General features: G+C 42.6%; 1 protein-coding gene across 8 annotated transcripts in view; it reads right to left on the bottom strand.

Annotated features, from left to right (window-relative positions):
- LOC122563474 (proto-oncogene tyrosine-protein kinase Yrk-like) overlaps nucleotides 1–19,921 on the bottom strand; it is a 300,778-nt gene that overhangs the window by 119,721 nt on the left and 161,136 nt on the right. The window contains exon 1 of one of the 8 annotated variants that reach the window (XM_043717230.1): nucleotides 2,305–2,554. The exons of 4 other annotated variants lie outside the window; for them this stretch is intronic. In XM_043717230.1, coding sequence (XP_043573165.1) covers nucleotides 2,305–2,347 — 43 coding nt within the window. In that variant the 5' untranslated portion in view covers nucleotides 2,348–2,554. Of the gene's footprint in view, nucleotides 1–253; nucleotides 439–573; nucleotides 669–2,304; nucleotides 2,555–19,921 lie in introns of those variants that run through there. 3 more of the 8 variants (XM_043717231.1, XM_043717239.1, XM_043717237.1) reach the window with 3 other exon arrangements.

Raw genomic sequence — 19,921 nt, 5'->3', positions numbered from 1 at the left:
TTCCCGCTTACAACCTTGAAACTTCCACCTTACCATATCCCACCATTCTCCCATATCCTACTCCCTCCATATCTCACCTTTCTCCTATTTCCTACCCCCCACCCCATATCTCACCCCTGTGCCACTGTCACTATCCAGTGTCTTTAATTTAACCCTCATGAGCCTACTGTTGACACCATCAACCTCTCCCTTTAGGCACAAGACACACCATTCCTGCTGAGAAACCCCTCCCATCTGTTGGAGCACAACTCACATCCATATCCTTCACCACTGATCCTTTCACCCTTGGCCAGTGAAACTTTCAACCTTAACCAGTGTCATTCACCCATGCCCATTAAACTCCATCCTCCTGCCTCAGTCATCTTTTCTTGATGAAGAGCTTATGCTTGAAGCGTCAACTCTCCTGCTCCTCAGAGGCTGCCTGACTGGCTGTGCTCTTCCAGCACCACCCTCTTCGACTGTGATCTCAGCCTCTGCAGTCCTCGCCTTCTCTCAGTCATCCTGCATGACCCTCCAGCTTATAACTACTGATATCCCATCTCAGCCACCACACTGGATAAAATGCAAACTCACCAAAGAAGCTGTGGTTACTCACACAGAAGCTGGAAGCTGACTATCTTGCCTGCTGAACGCCTCTGAATGCAGACGTGAATCTGAAAGGACACAATGCTTGCTTGCACAGAACTTAACAAGCAAGGGGGAACTTATTTCTAGTGAACTTTTAATGCGCAAACATGTGATGTGAGTGCAAGTGAAAGGGCCAGCCTTTAACATCCTGAGAACTTACAGAAGTTCACCACATCGACAGGATTCTGAATTTTGATCTTATGTCCTTCTTGCTTCCCACTCTTGGGAGCAGCACAAGATTCCTCATAAAGTGAGGGAAAAGGAAGTTCTCCTTTCATTTAAATTTAAAATTAAAGCAAAGTCTTTCAGGTAAAATTCCCTGTTTGTAGAAGCGAAGTTCCACTGTTTTGTTCCTTCCTCTGTGGCTCTCTGAGGAGAAGGGTTATGCCAGGTCCAGGTATCACTATGTGCCCGTACACCAACTCCTGAATGGTCAGAGCAATATCAATTGTACTAAGGCTGTAAATGCAGCAATCTCACAATGCTCATGGAGAGACCTGAGGAAGGCTGGGAAGGCTTTGCAGGTTTGGTCAAACACTACAACTGGTAACTCAGCTCATAGTGTAGCCTTCGTCTAACACAAATTGCTGTGAGTTTTGATTTTGTTTTGTCACTTATCCAGCAATTTCTCGACTTGTAAAAAAAAAACCACACTTCCCGGTGGGTCCAATGTGTCTCTGAGAATTGTTTTACTCTATTCAGGGAAAAGGAGATCTGGACAGTGAAAGGAAAAATGATAAAGAATGGAGGGGATGGGAGAGGAAGAGAAGCAGAGAAACTCGATCATGGAAAGCAAGAAACAAAAAGGTCAAGAAACCATTGAAGGAATAGGTAAATAATTCAATCTAGACATAAAGAAAAATTTGGAAACAGTTTAATGAATTCTTTTCTCTTCTTCTCTTTTCATTCCCTTGTGGAAATTAAAAATTTACAGGCAAAATTAAGAAAATGTTGATGAGTCTTATTAGATGTGATAGCAGTATGTACAAAAGAAGTCTATAACTAGTGATTCTACAAACATCCACACATCCTCTCACTGGTAGTCATAGAGTCACACAGCATGGAAACAGACCCTTCAGTCCAACCTGCCCATGTCAACCTGATATCCCAACCCAATCTAGTCCCACCTGCCAGCACCCGGCCCATATCCCTCCAAACCCTTCCTATTCGTATACCCATCCAGATGGTAGTGTAAAGAAAATATTCAGATACAAGCCCCTGCCAGCACAAGAAACTATACCAAGCCACAAAGGTCTACAGCATGAAAACAAGCTCTTCGGCCCAACTAGCCCATGCCGCCCAGTTCAGTTTAATACTAAAATTAACAGAACATGCTGAATCAATGTGTGCACAACTGATTGAGATTCCAGTCTCACTCTCACTTTATTCTCACCTATAGTGCAAAGGTCTGTTAGAATGAGGGAAGAGCATATCATTCTATACAACCTTACAGAAATGTTTTTAGAAGGTTTGAAAGTGTTCTTAGATTAAAAAAAATTGCAGTCACATTGAACTTTATCATGATTAATAGCTTTTGTTCATTAACAATACTGATTTCACTATGGTTTTACATTGTTGGAAATAGTTTTTAACAAGCTAGAAATCTCTGAGATTAGAACAAATTAATTGCGGATTCTTCTGGGAATTGACAACAACAAGAAAGTTAAACCTACTTACCGAACACACAGCTGACCGTTAATTCATTAGTACCCCAGCACATTTCTATCTGTCCCAGACAGGTTACTGAATAGTTACTGGAAAGCCAGATCTATGTAGACCATTGGAAATGCCCTATACACATTCATATTCCTCCAAATTAAAATGTGCCTTTCAACTTTCAATCCACACAGTGATCTGAGAACTTCTGCACTTTGGAAAATGTTAGGAAGGAAGATGGTGTGTTGCTGTTATGAGATCATATACAATACAGAAAGAAGCCTTCCACGCAGTTCTGAGAATTAAGCGATTTTGAGCTCTAACCAGGAAACAGCTGCACTTGCTGGTTTGTTGAATCCTGCTGTTCAGCACATTCTGGACAGGAAGGGGAGCCTGGCTTTATGCTGGAGGGGGGGTGGTGTGAAGGGGGGCAGTAGGGAGGTATGCTGGTTGAGGTTAACTGGGCTCCCAGTCCCAAATGGACATGCAGGAAGAGATTCAGCCACAGTCCAGTCTGCTTGGGGTCAGGGACACAAGGTTGCCTGCAGCAACCCTATTGTCTGTAATGAAGGCAGTTTCCTGATTTTAACAAATTACACAATCAGTTGTGCTCACGTAAAATGATGCACATCATTTCCCAAATGACTTTTATTGTTTGTGCATTTATGTTTCAGGGCCCAGAACCAAACAAATATTAAATAACGGCATAAAAAAAAATCATGTTCAGATAAAGAAGTGGAAAGACTTATTTCCTACTTTGGAACAGTAACAAGAATGTGGGAGAAACCCAGTACGTCTCCCTTTCACATCGTATCTGCTTGGCCTTATTGACAATATGGCCTTCCTCTCCTTGGTTCTGTGATTACTCCTTTATTAAACCAATTAAGTCTAAGTTTGTCACTTAATTCACATGCACAAAAGTTCTAAGCTTCAAATTCTGTTATGCACATGACCTCTGAATACTTTTCTCTAAATAAATATATCCAGATTTATTTGACCCTTGTGTCTTCAAAGTTAAACACTGATTCTCAATTGGACAGAATTGACACATTCCAGTACTGCATTGGCAAAGATTGGATAAGTGCTCACTGAAGTATCTAAGTATGTTTTTTTTAACCTTACAACGTGCGAAACTGTACGTGATAGACAAGGATTCAGATTAAGAAAATAGGGCCTGATTGTAAATTCTGGGTGACCTACTCAAAAATTCAAACCTTCCATCTAAAGCTGGATGAATGGCGCCCTTCAACAGCTGATATTTGCATGACATAAGAAAATGCCAAACACAGACTTTAAAATGAACCTCACTTAAAATGTTCTTTGGCTGCTGCCACCTCAAATATTTACAGCAGTGTTTTTCTACCTTTGAGACTCAAGGTGAATTTCATTCAGAATAAAGTATTTAAATATTGTGTGTTGAAGTGTACGATTAAGTGTAGAAATATGAATGCATAGCTGTGCCTATATCTACAAACAAAAGGAAGAACTATATTTCATCAACTCCACAAACTACTCAGGATAAATGGGAGTTGGTTCACTCAGTTGGTTGAATGGCTGGTTTGTTAATGAGTAATGCTAACAGTGCGGGGTTCAATTCCTACATTGGCTGAAGTTACCATGAAGGACTTCCCTTCTCAATATCACCCATACCTGAATATGGTGACCCTCAGGTTAAACCACCATCAATCATCTCTCTCTGATGAGACAGCAGCCCCATGGTCCTGTAAGACTACAGCAACCTTACCTCTACTCAGAATGCTCCCTGAAATAATGTCTACGGTGTAGAAATTTACAGAATAATTTTTCACTGCTTTTACTAAAGAAAAAGTATCACCACAACACTTCCAGTTAACTTCATGATCACATATGATAGAAAGGAATTTCACAAAGATCAGGTTATAAATCCAACTCACAGCACTGTGCAACTAATGTCAACCGCACAAGTAATGAAAATGAGCTTAGCCCAGCTCTCAGCTTAATTCTATAAATGTCCTTCGATCATCAAGCTTCAGGTTAATATAAGATCTCAACAGTGCACATTCATGTCACCACAACGTTGAGTATTTTAGGAGCTGACTTTGTTTTAAGCTAAAGTATTGCCTGATGTTCTAAAACCTGCATCAAAGTTGCAACTTTCGGTGCGCATATCATTGACAGTGTGTTTGCTGAATCCCTTGCTGAATCTCTATCTTTCACTATCATGTTGTATTGCAATATGTTGCCAACACTGTTATATTCTGCATATGAAAACAACACTTCAAAATATTTGCCATGTTTGAATGGACTGTCTTGCGGCTCTCCTTTCTTGGACAGGACTTTGTCATTAATGTCTCTAGATTAGAGTGGTGCTGGAAAAGCACAGCAGTTCAGGCAGCATCCGAGGAGCAGTAAAATTGGCGTTTCAGGCAAAAGCCCTTCATCAGAAATACAGGCAGAGAGCCTGAAGGGTGGAGAGATAAATGAGAGGAGGGTGGGAGTGGGGGTGTTTTTACCTAGTTTTTACCTTTGTCATTAACGTTCCAGTGCAGTCTATTCCATTTCACTTTGAATCTTATCCTGTTTTTATGCAGTTTGTTGACACTGCCTATTAGCTAGCCCTTGCATTTTTTTTAGGATAAATGACCAATTGTTTTCAAAAAACACATTTTCCACCAGGACAGAGTTATTTTTGGTCATTAGCCACTTGGCAGGTGCACTGCACAATAGACTTGATACAAGCTGGCGTTTCCACAGTCTCGCCACAGTACAGAGACCCCACCAGGATTTTCCCTGATGTCCTCTTGATTTATTTACTCCCCCTATTGGGGAACCCAGCTGTCCCCTCTGTAATTTTATTCTGCGAGCTGTGCTGTCAGGTTTCTCCAATCTTTGATGTTCATTTCATTTGAGTCCCACTTTCACAGAAGCAATGAGGAGGTGTCAAAGCCAAGCTAGTAAACTACCACTCACCTCACCTTTATCCTGTCATATCCACAGGGTGCAGAGAGATCTTGTTTAACTGACAATTAGCTAACCAGCTTTTGTTTTTGACCAATTTTTAAAATCATATTTAGCTTATTTTTTAAAAACAAAATTGACAACTAACAGTGATCAAGTGACACTGATCTCATTATTTTCATGTTTAATATTTGGAACTCTTCATTAGCTCCAGGTTTCACAGTAACACATCGCAAACCCCAAGTAGAAAGACGAGCAGACTGCTTTCTCTGTTCTGCAGTGGCAGACTCACCCTCCTACTGTTACACATGATTAGAGAGAGGGAGTGACAGACAGAGAGTGAGAGATGTTAGGGGGAAGGACATTGAACCAGATTATGAAAGTTGGCAGCACAGATCATTGAAAATGTCAGGACAGATAGAGAGCAATTAATAAAACTTACAACGTTTATCAGCTTTATCAAGGGGAGGTGATGGCCCAGTGATATTATTACTAAACTATTAATCCAGGTAATATTTTGAGGACCTGGGTTCAAATCCCGTCACAGCAGAAGGTGAAATTTGAATTTAATAAATATCTGGAATTAAGAGTCTAATAATGACCATGAAACCACTACCGATCGTCAAACAAAAACATCGAGCTAACTAAGGTCCTTCAGGGAAGGAAACTGTCATTCTTACCTGGTATGGCCTACATGTGACTCCAGACCCACAGTAACGTGGTTGACTCTCAACTGCCCTCTGGGTAATTGGGTATGGGCAATAATTGCTGGCCCAGCCAGAGAAGTGCTCATCCCATGAATAAATAAACAAAAATAGGGGCAGAGAATATAAGAGCAAGGAGGTGATGTTGAACTTGTATGAGACACATGTTGGACCTCAGCTGGAGCATTTTGAGTAGTTCTGGGTGCCACATTATAGGAAAGATGTAAATGCAATGGAGAGAGTGCAGAAATGATTTACTACAATGGCTCCAGGAAAGAAATGTTTCTGTTCTGAGGATAGATTGAAAACGTTGGCACAGTTCTCCCTGGAGAGAAGGAGGCTGAGAGGAGATTTGATCAAGGTTTGCAATATGCTCAGTGGGATGGATTAGATCAGGAGAAGTTGTTCCTGCTCACACGACAGGACATCAATTTAAAGTGAGCAAATTAAGTGATGGTGATATTACAATGGATATAATGGTGAAACTGTATAAAAGGCATAAGCCCTTCTTCAGGATTCCTGAAGAAGGGCTTATGCCCGAAACGTCGATTCTCCTGCTCCTTGGATGCTGCCTGACCTGCTGCGCTTTTCCAGCAACACATTTTTCAGCTCTGATCCCCAACATCTGCAGCCCTCACTTTCTCCAAACTGTATAAAACACTAGTGAGGCCACAGCTGGGTGATAGGGCGCAGAGAAGATTTACTAGAATGTGCCAGTGCTGGAGAATTGCAGCCAAGAAGAGAGATTGGAGAGGTTGGAGTTGTTTTCCTTGAAACAGAGATAGCTGAGGGGTGACATGGTTGAGGTATACAAAATGGTGAGGGTAGAGACAGAGCAGACAGGAGGAACCAGTTTCCGTTGACAGAGAGTTCAAAAACCAGGGATTCAAGCAAAGTGGCAGAATAATAAGAGGGACATGAGGAAAATTCTTTTCACACAGAGGGTTGTGAGAGTCTGGAATTCGTTGTCCGTGTTGGTGAAGCAGAGATCCTAAAAACTCTTATAAAAAGTACCTGGAGATGCACCTTCAATGCTGTAAGCTGCAGGGCTATGAGCTGGCAGATGGGATTAGAAAAGGCATCTGTGTGTCTTTGGGTCAGCATGGACAAGATGGACGAATGGCTCCTTTCTGGACTGTATTATTTCTATGGTTTCTATGGTATAGCTAAGGTATGGAATATACTGCCTGGAAATATTGTGGAGGCAGGTTCAATTGAGATAATCAAACGGGTATTGGATAATTATTCGGCTAGAAATGATATATCAGGGTACGGGGAAAAAACAGGAGATTGATACAAAGTAACAGAGTCAGGCTGGAACTGGTCTAGGCATGAAGGGGTTTCTTCTGCTTCTTAATGATTCTGTGACAAGGGGACAATGATTTTAATAACCATGACAGTAAGGACAAACAATGTCTTTCTCATTGCATTCAACCGGTATGGAGCTCTCTGATTTTTACTTTACTAACTCTATTAAAGCAGGTTCTTATGAAGAAGGACTTGAGTTTTATTTATAGATTGGAGAAGGGAAGACTGTTCTGTTGGAGATTTGAAGGAAACACTCAAAATCATGAGGGGTCCAGACAGTGCAGATGGAGAGAATCCATTCCCCTTTGAATGGTGCAGGACAATAATTAAAGGTGGTTATGGAAGAATCAAAGGCAAAATGAGGAACAAACGTTTTACAATCTGAAAATCTACGGCTTGAGAGAGTGTGATGGAGGCATGTTTTGTTGTGGTTTTCAAAGGGAATTGGATAAGCACAAAAAAGACAACAAAATTGTAGTTGGGGTATAGTGGGACCAGTAAGTCATAGAGGGTTGAATTGTGGCCTTCTGTGCTGAAATCATTCTATGATTCTTCAGTATTCATCCTACAAAAAGAATCTTCGGGTATTCTAGTATTGAAGAAGTTTGAGTTCAGTGTAAAGCTTTTGAACTAGTTAGAATTGAGATCAGTAAGTTCCTCCCTCCCATCTTTTCTAAGGGAAAAAAAATCTGGATTCAGAAGAATAGAAATTTTACTCAATTAATTCCAAAGTTTTCAGTCATGATTGTGCTAGCCCACAAGTCTTTAGCTGGAAAACTGCACACTTTCACAATAGTCTACATGAGAGCTACAGATCAGGCAGAGTTCAATTATCACAGAGCAGTCTGCAGGTGCACACACACAGACAGACAAACAGACACACATATACACACACACACCAGCTGTAATAATGAAGCAGCAGATTTGTTTTAATGTTTCTTGCAAGATAAATCTTACATAGGATTCCCCAAACCCCTGCAAACAACCTCATCTTCACCATTACATAGATTTTTTCACTTCCCAGATTCAGAATGATCTGATTGGTCAGTCTTAATCTTTGACTAATTGACTGACAGTTGGGAATGCGATGTAGACAAGCAGGAAGCTGGAACAACACAACAAGCCAGTCAGTTTCAGGAGATGGGGAAGTCGACATTTCAGGTATAACCCTTCTTCAGGAATGGCGATGGGGGTAAGGGGAGTAGGGGGAAGGGTTATAGGTGGGCAGGGGAGCTGAAAAGGTCACAGCGGTCTGGCAGTGAGAAAGTGAGTCACTGAGTCCATGTCTGAGGGAGGCAGAGAATTCATCAAAGACTACTTGCTCAGTGAAAAAGGGTTATCTTACACCATCCTTGCTTTACTTGTACCTCACTTAAAAACCTACCCCCTCTCATCCTAATTCCTTTAATGAGCAGGGGCGGCTTCTCCCTATTCACTTTGTCCAGCCCCTTCATGACTTTGAGCTAATGAGAGGAAGCTGAAATGGCGGATTTATCTTCAAGTAGTAGGTGCTTTCAAAGTGCAAATTGCCAAATTTGCTGTTTGAGGGTAGACTGAGTAAAGCAGCACGTGCTTTTGTCTAGTCTTGGTTGCGGCCTCAAATTACGTTTCTACTTTTGTTTTTAACGAGTGCAACTTGTACAGGATAACGCAAAGACAATCCGGGACACTGACACAAAGGGTACCCACTTCTGCAATAGATCCCTTAATTTTCCCCGTCAACATCACTTGTCTCAAAGATGACCAGCTCCTAGCTGCCTCACTCTTAGGCATTCTCTGTCAGTCTAGCCAGCCATTTCAGTTAATGATGGAAATCTTAGACCAGCATCAAGGAAGTTGGTGAGCAGGTGAGCAGAATTTCAGAGGGCTTGCTATATGTTCAAATTGTTTCTGCACCAATCAGAAGGAAAAGCCATTTCTGTTCACCCATTTCTTGAAAGTTGGGAGTTGGCTGGAGAGAAAATTAAGACTTGTGGTTGCCAGCAATTTCCACAAAATCTCCATCACAACAAAATAACTCTGATTGCACGATGGGCTTGTTAAGTTCTGGAAGTGCTTTCATACAATTGTATTCAGTAAAGAGCAGTGGACATGTTTGTCTCTTCACAACATGAAAAGAACTACACAATCACAGGGACAAACACAGCAGCAATATATAATTGTTCAAAAGTTGTCTGTTTCTAACCTGTCACTTCAAAACAAACCTACAAATATTCATATACAGCCAGAACTATCGGTCTTGGAGTGATATAATATCATAAAAATCATAGAAACAGACCCTTTGGTCCAACTCGCCCAAGCCGACCAGATATCCTAAATTAATCCAGTCCCCATTTGCCAGCATTTGGCCCGTATTCCTCTAACCCCTTCCTATCCATGTACCCATCCAGATACCAAATAAATGTTGTAATTGTGCCAGCCTCCACCACTTCCTCTGACAGCTCATAGGTTTAGGGTGAGAGGAAAAAGATTTAAAAGGGATATAAGGGCCAACACTGAGGTTGGTGCGTGATAGATTTAAAAAGAGAATTTCAAGCATGTTATTGAAAAAGCAGTCTAATTCCTTGGGTGTGTATACTTCAAAAGTGACAACCTAATGATAGCAAAATCACATTAAAGTCATGGAACTCCAAATAATATGATTTTATGTCAGGTAAGAATTGATCCTGGTTTGCAATCTAGTGTTCGACTGTCACCAATAAAACAGTTTATTGCTGAGCTCATGGTCAACCTTTAGCAATTGCTCACTTCAATCACAGACATGGAGGTATAAACATGGAGGTATGTTTATAGGCTAACAAGGTTCTCTGGGTAAAAATGAGGCTTTGCTTTTGAAACACATCTAAAAGGAAATAGCTGAGGGCAAAATGTGAGCAAGACACAAATGCTGTAATATATGTCAAAATCCAAAGGCTGGTACCTCTCCCTGCTAAGTATTCAGATGCCAAGTCTTCTGTATTAAACAATTGACATTCTCACTCCAACCTTTACTTTAAATTAGGTTTAGGTAACCATTCAATCATTGTGCACCTGACTATTTCATTAAAATGGCTACAAGCAGCGATGTTTTGGCAAATTGTAATTCCGATCTGCTGCAGAGTTCATGTGTCTCTTTATTTGACCGCGGTCTATTACCTATCTGTTGACAGAATCCTCATTGGATCTTAAATACTTCTTTAAATTTGACTTTGAAACAAATACAGGCAGGTCTTTTGCAACCATTTTGAAGAGTTAATGAATATTAAATTGATATGAACTTGAGTTTGAAAGATTGTGGATACATGGATTGTGAAGAGATCACAAAACAGGACAGTAGTAGTTTTTTCTAAAAAGTGATAGTCACATGTCTTAACTTAACTGCTTGCTTACTGGAGACCAGCTGCCTGGGTTTCCAATGGTCAGGTTCCAGTTTCTGTTTGATATTATTTGGAGCAGTTGTGGAGAAGCTGGCTGAAAGAAAGAAGCTTCCCAGCTCAGCTCTCCCTTTTCTGGAGAGGAACCTTGTTGTGGGTTCAATGTGGTACCTAGACCCTGGTCCAGACATTCTTGCATGAGAATCCTCTGAAAGAATCTGTTGATAATTCCCAAATGTCTGCATTTACGGAAGTCCTTGGAGATAACTGTATGTTCAGAAATATCAAACTTTATGGTGGAATGTCAACAGCCACCTTAGCATTTCATCCCTGATCTTTTTTTTGTTTTCAATAACTCACATCTATTGGCCAATTTCTCTCGTGTTTGGAACCTCTGCAGAAAGATATCTGCAATTTTTCCCCCTACCTGGTGCATTGTGTGCATGTATATCAGTGGTATATCTAGAGGGATAAACGTTTCAATTTTCATTTTACAAACTGAGTGTGTTAACTAATTTTGCATCTTCATGGAGTAAGTTTTCTTCTAGAATTTTATTCTTATTAAAGAAACCTGGTTAATTTTTCTTCATTTTAAGTTAAATTTAGAGGACGTATCCAATTGCTTGTCTGCGTAAAACAATTACATTTATGTTGGGATCTGTGGGATAAGGGGATAATTCTACCCATCAAGGTCATAAAAAGAGGCTGAAGCCATTGGAAACAAACACAGAAAGTGTTGGAAAAACTCAACAGGTTTATCAGCCTCTGTGGAGAGAAAAGCGATTTAATGTTTTATGGCTGAGATGATATTTCTTCAGAACTGGATAGAAGCCATTTGTTGAATTCACAACATGAGTTACAAAGGAGCAGAGCAGATAGAATGAGGGGCTGCAAGGAGTTCAGAGGTAGAGAAACACAGGATGCAGGAGAGGAAGTGAAGATGGTAGAGAGGTGGGTGGAATCTAGTAGCTGGTTTGAACATTAAGACAAAGATATTAAATTCAGATCATTAGAGGATAAAGAGCTAACATAACTTGTCAAGGATAAAGGAAGGGACTGGATGGGGACTAACATAGGACAGGATGTGAGAATTGGAGATTTATACGATTGAGAGTTTGCAGAATGTGATTTGACTCAGTGGTTAGCACTGTTGTCTTATAGCGCCGGGGACACGGGTTGGAGTCCAGCCTCAAGCGACTGTCTGTGTGGAGTTTGCACCCATGTCTGCGTGGGTTTCTTCCCACAATCACAAAGATGTGCAGGGCCACAGTTTTCAGAGATGTGTAAGTTAGGTGCATTAGGCATGGGTTAATATAGGAGGGGGAAATGGGCCTGGGTGGGTTACTCTTCAGAGAGACAGTGTGGATTTGTTGAGCTGAAGGGCCTGTTTCCACACTGTAGGGATTCTATGAAACTGAAGATGTGACATGATGAGGGGCGGGGTTGCCAAGTTTCCTGGGATTGCAGTCTCCAGGAAGTGAAGACTCACCTCCAGGACTCTGCTGGAGGTAAACCCTGGAGAGAAATTGCATGGACATTCTACAAGACTGGATTTTCCATTTTCTTTGGACATTAAATATTTTTATGTCCGTTACAGAGAAATGATGGGAAAATGGGTTGTTTAAAGCAGAGTTGTGCATTGTCCAGTTGGGTGATCAGGCGCTGTGCTTTGTCAGCCAATTGGAAAGCACAATGAGTCACAAGATTGGCTCTGTTGCTGACTAATGGCTGGTGCGTGGAGGCAAGTCCTATGTGATGAAGTCACTGGAAATAAATTTGGTCAAAGTTGGCATCCCCAGTCAGGAGGGATGTTTACGTTGTTACACTTAATTCTAACTGGTAAGAGATATTTTAAATTGATTCAATTGATGTTTGACAGGATTATGAAATGAACTGATAAAATTACCCACAGCACATGGACAGCAGCGATTCGAGAAGGCAGCTCACCACCACCTTCTTGAGAACAACAAGCGTTGGGCAATAAATACTGGCCCAGCTAGCAGTGTTCGCATCGCATGAGTGAATAAAAGAAAACTGGTCGAGAGCAAATTTGGTTTGAATATTAGACCAAAGTCAACAAGTGGAAAACTGAGAAAGTTATTAGTAAGAAGTAAAGGGTTATTGGAGTTGTGAATAGTGAGGGGGGTGGGTGATTGGAGTCTTGAATAGTGAGGTGAGGGGGTGGGTTATTGGAGTTGTGAATAGTGAGGCGGAGGGGTTATTGGAGTTGTGAATTGTGAGGGGGTGGGTTATTGGAGTTGTGAATAGTGAGGCGGAGGGGTTATTGGAGTTGTGAATTGTGAGGGGGTGGGTTATTGGAGTTGTGAATAGTGAGGCGGAGGGGTTATTGGAGTTGTGAATTGTGAGGGGGTGGGTTATTGGAGTTGTGAATAGTGAGGCGGAGGGGTTATTGGAGTTGTGAATTGTGAGGGGGTGGGTTATTGGAGTTGTGAATAGTGAGGCGGAGGGGTTATTGGAGTTGTGAATTGTGAGGGGGTGGGTTATTGGAGTTGTGAATAGTGAGGCGGAGGGGTTATTGGAGTTGTGAATTGTGAGGGGGTGGGTTATTGGAGTTGTGAATAGTGAGGCGGAGGGGTTATTGGAGTTGTGAATTGTGAGGGGGTGGGTTATTGGAGTTGTGAATAGTGAGGGGGTGGGTTATTGGAGTTGTGAATAGTGGGGGGGGGGTGGGTTATTGGAGTTGTGAATAGTGAGGAGCGGTAGGAAGGTTACAGGAGTTGACAGTACAAATGGATTGAGGAACGCTTGGGGTGAAAGCACTGAAGGTGACTGAATCAAGACATAATGACTGACTTGTTCAACACAATTTTGTTCCAGTTCCTGAAATTTCTTGTACACTTAAATTTCAATTTGGAGAAATTGCATTCTTCTTATGTCAAAACAAACCCCCTTCCTCCTCATCTCATTTCCCACAGTATGGATGTTATAAATGATTCTGTGTGAATCCTTGCTGACCAGCTGCTTGGTTTTTAGCAATTCAGTACAAAATGTCAGGTACCAATATTTTTGCTCGATGTATTAATGCTGATGCTATGGAACTGATAACCCAACAGTTTCAATATCCCCTTTCTCGTTTTGTCAGCAGGAGGTATGTGGAACCCTGTGTTCCCTCTGCTGTAGTGCTGCCATTGATGTACAGACAGTGTTAATTAAACAGAGGAGTCCTGTCAACCCACTAGATTGACTGTTCGAAGCGGTTTGGCAACCTTTTCAGGAGGTGCTTTAACCTAATTGTTAATACGGGTAAAAATATGGTGAGGTGCGTTTTGTAAGTTCTGGCAATGAGGCGTTCTGCCGAATGCATTTGACAGTCTGCTCATTGGAGATTCTCATTTACTCACAGAGCCTTGAGGACGTTACTTGCTGATCACTTCCTGATGGACTTAGAGTCAAAACACTTTTTTTTGTTTTCTGCATCACCTTCTCTGGAGGAGGGGTGGAGCAGGGCAGGGGGCGGTGGGGTCAGGTGGTATATTATGGTCAGACTACTCAGAGTGTTCCATGGCAATGTGGCCAGAGCTAGCTGCAAGAGCCCTGGTGACAGGTGGGACCACAGTACGTGGTGACACTTGGTGTTTGTGTACTGAGGGCATACACCAGCTCCATGTAACACGTGGCCTACAGTGTGAGGCTGATATAGACAGAGAACGCTGGAAAAACTCAGCAAGTCTGGCAGCATCTGTGAAGAGAGAAACTGGGTTAACCTTGAGTCCTGTGTGACTCTTCTTCAGAACTCAGGGTCCACAGATGCCGTCAGACCTGCCAAGTTTCTCCAGAACTTTGTTTTCATTTCCAATTTCTAGCTTCAAAAGTACTTGACCTTTATGGGATGAAGGTGATGCCAGCTACATATTCTGTCTCTTTATCTAGAGCTGTGTAGGTTATGTCCCTGTGAACATGGGGCATTTTCAATTTCCAGATAAAGAGGAAGCTGGCTGGGGATAGTGCCGTGGTGTGGGAGAGAGCAGCCTCTTCTGCACCATGTACAGTAACCCTGCGACAGTGCCTCTCACCTGGTGGCCAGGCTCTTACTCACATTCCTGATTCCTGAAGAAGGGCTTATGCCCGAAACGTCGATTCTCCTGCTCCCTGGATGCTGCCTGACCTGCTGCGCTTTTCCAGCAACACATTTTCAGCTCTGATCTCCAGCATCTGCAGCCCTCACTTTCTCCTCTTACCCACATGCTCAGTTTTTATTGTACTATCCCTATTTCCAGTTAATGGCACACTGACCGTTCCCTGTTAACTGAAACCAAAAGAGAAAATGCTGGAAAATCTCAGCAGGTCTGGCAGCATCTGTAAGGAGAGAAAAGAGCTGACGTTTCGAGTCTAACTGACCCTTTGTCAAAGCTTTGTTCCCCGTTAACTGTCTCCCTAGCACTTTTGGGTTATCTGACCTGAAGGGGGACAAAGAGTTAGTCAGTCAGTCAGTCCAGGGCTTCATTCTTTCTGGGTTACCTTGGCTCCCGAGGCTGGTTCAAACTGGTTGCAGATGCTCATTAGTCTACTCATCAATAGCAAATCCAAGCATAAAATAATGACTTTGACCATGCTTTAACCTGAGGGCCTCCACTACCTGAGATTGTCAATCCTCTTATGCCCAGGTTCTTTGTAATGGACTTGCCAAAAGATTCTGTAAAACACATGGACAGGACAAGGGAAGGTGAGGGCAGCCCTGTGCTGACTCCAGATTTGATCCAGAGCCTCCCATCCATTGACTGAAACTCCACTCCTGATGTTTATGTCTATCCATTGGATCCAACTACAGACTCCTTTCCTAAACCCCATTCAGGAGAGAACATATCCCTCAGGTCGGTGAATGATATTCTGTCAAAGACCTTCTCCAGGTCCAGGCTGATGAGGTAGTGTCCACCTCTCTGTCCCTCACTAGGGTGATCGTATCCCTGAGGGGTGTGAGGCTGTCAGAAATTGACCTGCCTGGTGCAGTTTAGGTCTGCTCAGGGTGAATCAACTGCACCAGAGCAGTCCTGACCCACTCGGCAATAACCCATGAACGAATTTTGTCGTCCATGTTTAGGAGTAAGATTGTTCCCCAATTCCTAATTTCATCTCTCTCCCCCTTCTGCCTGAAGGGGAGTCAGGGGATGTCCTTCCTCATGAAGTCACACTTGCCATTGGCCAGTAGCTGGCTCTCCGTCACCTCCAGCAGGTCCTGCTCAATCAGGGGCTCACAGCACTGGGAAAGTGTTATTGTCAGCAATTTTACTCTTCTCCGAGGTATACTGCCTGCAGTTCTGGTCCCCACCCAATCGGAAGGATGTTGTGAAATGTGAAACGGTTCGGAAAAGATTTACAAGGATGTTGCCAGGGTTGGATAGTTTGAGCTACAGGGAGAGGTTGAATATGCTGGGGCTATTTTCCCTGGAGAGTCGGAGGTTTATAAAATCATGAGGGGCGTGGATAGGGTAAATAGACAAGGTCTTTTCCCTGGGGTGGGGGAGTCCAAAACTAGAGGGCATAGATTAAGGGTGAGAGGAGAAAGACTTAAAAGCGTCCTAAGAGGCAATTTTTTCATGCAGAGGGTAGTGTGTGTATGGAATGAGCTGCCACAGGATGTGGTGGAGGCTGGTACAATTGCAACATTTAAAAGGCATCTGGATGGTTATATGAATAGGAAAGGTTTGGAGGGATATGGGCCAAGTGCTGGCAAATGGGACTAGATTGGGTTGGGATATTTGGTCGACATGGATGCTTTGGACCGAAGGGTCTGTTTCCATGCTGTACATCTCTATGACTATGACTCATGGGCTCTGTCAGCTCCTTTAGAGTTAGCCATTTGTTCAGACTCTTCCCCTGCAATGTTACCTCCCTGATCGAGAACAGAAAATGAATAAAAATATCTAGAAGGGGGAGGTTCTGTTGTTTGTGTGCTCCACACCTCACAGGCTGGCTAAAAGAGAATAGCTGATCCTCAAAATATCAGACAGCGATGACATCAGCAACCCTCCTCTTTTATCAGAGAGCTCTGTGTATGCACCTTCTGGAAGGGACAGGAGCACATCACAGTTTGCAGCACATTCAGTGGGCAGAACACCTCGCTGCCAGAATTCTCCAACATGCACCAAGATGTCGCTTGGCTGGTGATAGAACCTGCTGAACACCCGGAATTCCACCCTCTGCACAGTGCCTTCAATGTGACTGTGGTGGGAGAACTCTTGTCCGCCTCCTTGCAAAGGAATGTGCCTTTGCAAAGAAGATCTGGAGAGAGATGCAGTGGTTTTGTTGAGGTTAGTTCTGAGCAGCTCCATGATGCAGGATTCTGTGCTCCACGGGCTGTTCTCTGGGATCGCACACTGAGCCAAACATCAACTGCGCCTGCAGGACCATCAACTCGGTGAAAGATACTATGGGGAGGCAATGACCTAGCATTACTATCCCTGGACTGTTAATCTAAAGACCCAGATAATGTTCTGGAGATGTGGGTTCAAATCCTGCCATGGCAGATAGTGGAATTTGAATATCTGGAATTAAGAATCTAGTGATGGCCTTGAATCCATTGTCATTTTTTTGAAAATACTCACCTGGTTCACTAATGCCCTTCAGGGAAGGAAACTGCCATCCTTACCTGGTACAGCCTACATGTGACTCCAGACCCGCAGCAATGTGGTTGACTCTTAACTGCCCTCTGGGTAATTAGAGATGGGCGATAAATGCTGGCCTAACCAGCGGTGCTCTCATCCTGTGAATGAATAAAAAGAAATTGGTCCGCCTGCAACTTCCAGTGCAAGGTGTTATCTTCAAACTAGTGTTGCAACTGGCACTTTCTAAAGGCCAGGACTATGATGAGGGAGCCACTGGAGGTTGGGGCATCAGCTACAGACAGGGTAAGGAAAAGTAGCTGTCCATGGTCTGTTAGCCACAGCTCCCTGAGGGCTGGAACTGAATTACCCATCACACCATGCACCTTCCAACAAATATATGGTGTCAGTCAAGAATATTGAAAAGGTATTGAGGCATTCCAGAGGGAAAAGTGGTATTTAAGGATTTTTAAAAATCTCTTTTCACAAACTGTAATTTCTAATTAGAAATATCTGAGCGAGGCTATATATTGACATGGAATGTGTTCTGCAAACAATAAACCTGTTGCAATTGAATCCTGTGGAACATGTTGTCTTTGGGGTATGTTGATTTCTTGCAAGTCCTGGAATATTCAAGTTGAAATGTTTTTGTTTACAAACTTTATACAAAGTACATTATTGGGAAAAATTTAAACAAAAGAGATCTGCATTCTCTAACTCCAGGCTGCAGTTACAGATTAAACTCAGCAATTTACTTCATTGAACATCAAACCTTCTTGCACTCTCATCATTCAGTCATTCAGCATATGGATGGTCCTCAGCTGGTTAACAGCATATTCCTGGATATAATTGAGTCTGACAGTGGCATTGAGTTTGGGATCTCAGTTGCTTCTGTCTCTGTCTCAGCTGGGATTGCCAGGACATTGTCAATCAGACCTTCACTTACACTCGAGCAACAATAGAAGTTGTGCATCCTCTGACCAACCATTACTTTTGTCAATTGTGTATCATCTGCACCGATTGACAAGTTCAACTAGAACATCTGGAATGGCATATGTGCTTTGTTACTTGAAAAGAAGAACTTGCATTTGTGTATAGCCTTTCACTCCATTACAAAATCCTAACATGTTTTGCAGCAATCTGTTGCAATGTACAAAATATAATTATCTTGCACACAGCAAGACTCCACACAAAAAGCAATGTGATATTGACCAGTTTGATATGTCGGGTAATAATTGATCAGGAAACCAGAGCAATGCCCCCTGCATCTTTGGAAACAGTGCCACGTGACAGGGTAGACAAGGCTTCAGGTTATTGTTCATCTGATAAATAGCACCTCTAACTTCTCCAACTGGCAGTCCAACGCAGTACTTTGATTTTTGCTCTCAAGTGGGACTTGAACCAACAACATTCTGACCTAACATGGCCTACTGCTCAGTGACGGCAACTCGGGAAGAGGCTGACTTCCAGTTCCATCGTCATGGAGACTGAAACTGATCGATCCAAATAATCCTGGCTGAATTCAGCAGGGCATGCCCATTCCGTGTGCTTTAGCTCAGACACCAGGAGGTCTTCAATGATTATTTCCTTCCCCCACCCCCCCCTTCCACAATTGGCAGACAACAGCAGGTTGCTTTGCATTAGCTGTTTATACCTCCTGCTATGGATCTCCTGAAATGCAGCCACCAGCAGTTCTGAATTACAGGAGCAGCAGGGGGGCACTTGGCAACTGGAATAGGTTGCTGTTCACTGACAGTTAACCCATAGCTGTACATCACCTACTAACATTAACTTTACATTAGAACACATGAAGCAACACATATTAACACTCAGGTTTGCTGTTTATACACATGCCTGCAGTTTAAAGCCAACACAGCTCTCAAATCAGATTTCAGCCCATAAAACACGAGTAGGAGTAGGCCATTCAGCCTGTCAATTCTTCTCTGAGAAGTAATGAGAGCACAGCTGATTTGATAATCCTCAGCTCCACTTCCTACCTTTTCTCCATAACCCTCGATTCCCTTACTGATTAAAAACCTGTCTCTCATGTTTGATGAGCCAGCATTGGCAGCTCTCCTTGGTAGAAATTCCAGAGATTTTCACTTAAGATGTGCTCTTCGTCCAGGAAAAACTATAGGAATTAGGTCTGCATTGTGTAGAATCACTGTGCGAATTGTGTTCACTGTTTGCCAAAATACCTCCATCACAACAAAATATAATCACTTCTTTTGTCAGAAACTTGCGTAATATATTCAGAGGGACTGTTTGTTGATTTATGTGTTCAAATTAGCATGATATTTAACCAGCACTAACTTTAGATTGGAAACATCACCAGGTTTTTCCTTTCAATGGTGTCTTTTTGTTGATGTTCTCAAAGAGTCCTGGTCGTTTGGTGCTTGCTGATCTCAGTCAGAAACAAATTAGGGCGAGGCCTTCCTTTGTTTCACTGGATTGAAGATGTGCCTTTTTCACCAATGACGACATTTGTATCATCGATAGCCACAGATGAGGTGCCAGAAGACTGGAGGTTGGCTAACGTGGTGCCACTGTTTAAGATAGGTGGTAAGGACAAGCGAGGGAGCTATAGACCAGTGAGCCTGACATTGGCGGTGGGCAAGTTGTTGGAGGGAATCCTGAGGGACAGGATGTACATGTATTTGGAAAGGCAAGGACTGATTAGGGATAGTCAACATGGCTTTGTGCGTGGGAAATCATGTCTCACAAACTTGATTGAGTTTTTTGAGGAAGTAACAAAGAGGATTGATGAGGACAGAGT

The sequence above is a fragment of the Chiloscyllium plagiosum genome, chromosome 27 (genome assembly GCF_004010195.1).
Source record: "Chiloscyllium plagiosum isolate BGI_BamShark_2017 chromosome 27, ASM401019v2, whole genome shotgun sequence".
In the NCBI taxonomy this organism is placed as follows: Eukaryota; Metazoa; Chordata; class Chondrichthyes; order Orectolobiformes; family Hemiscylliidae; genus Chiloscyllium; species Chiloscyllium plagiosum.
The sequence above is the reverse complement of the archived record's forward strand: the minus strand, read 5'-3'. Positions and strand labels throughout refer to the sequence as shown.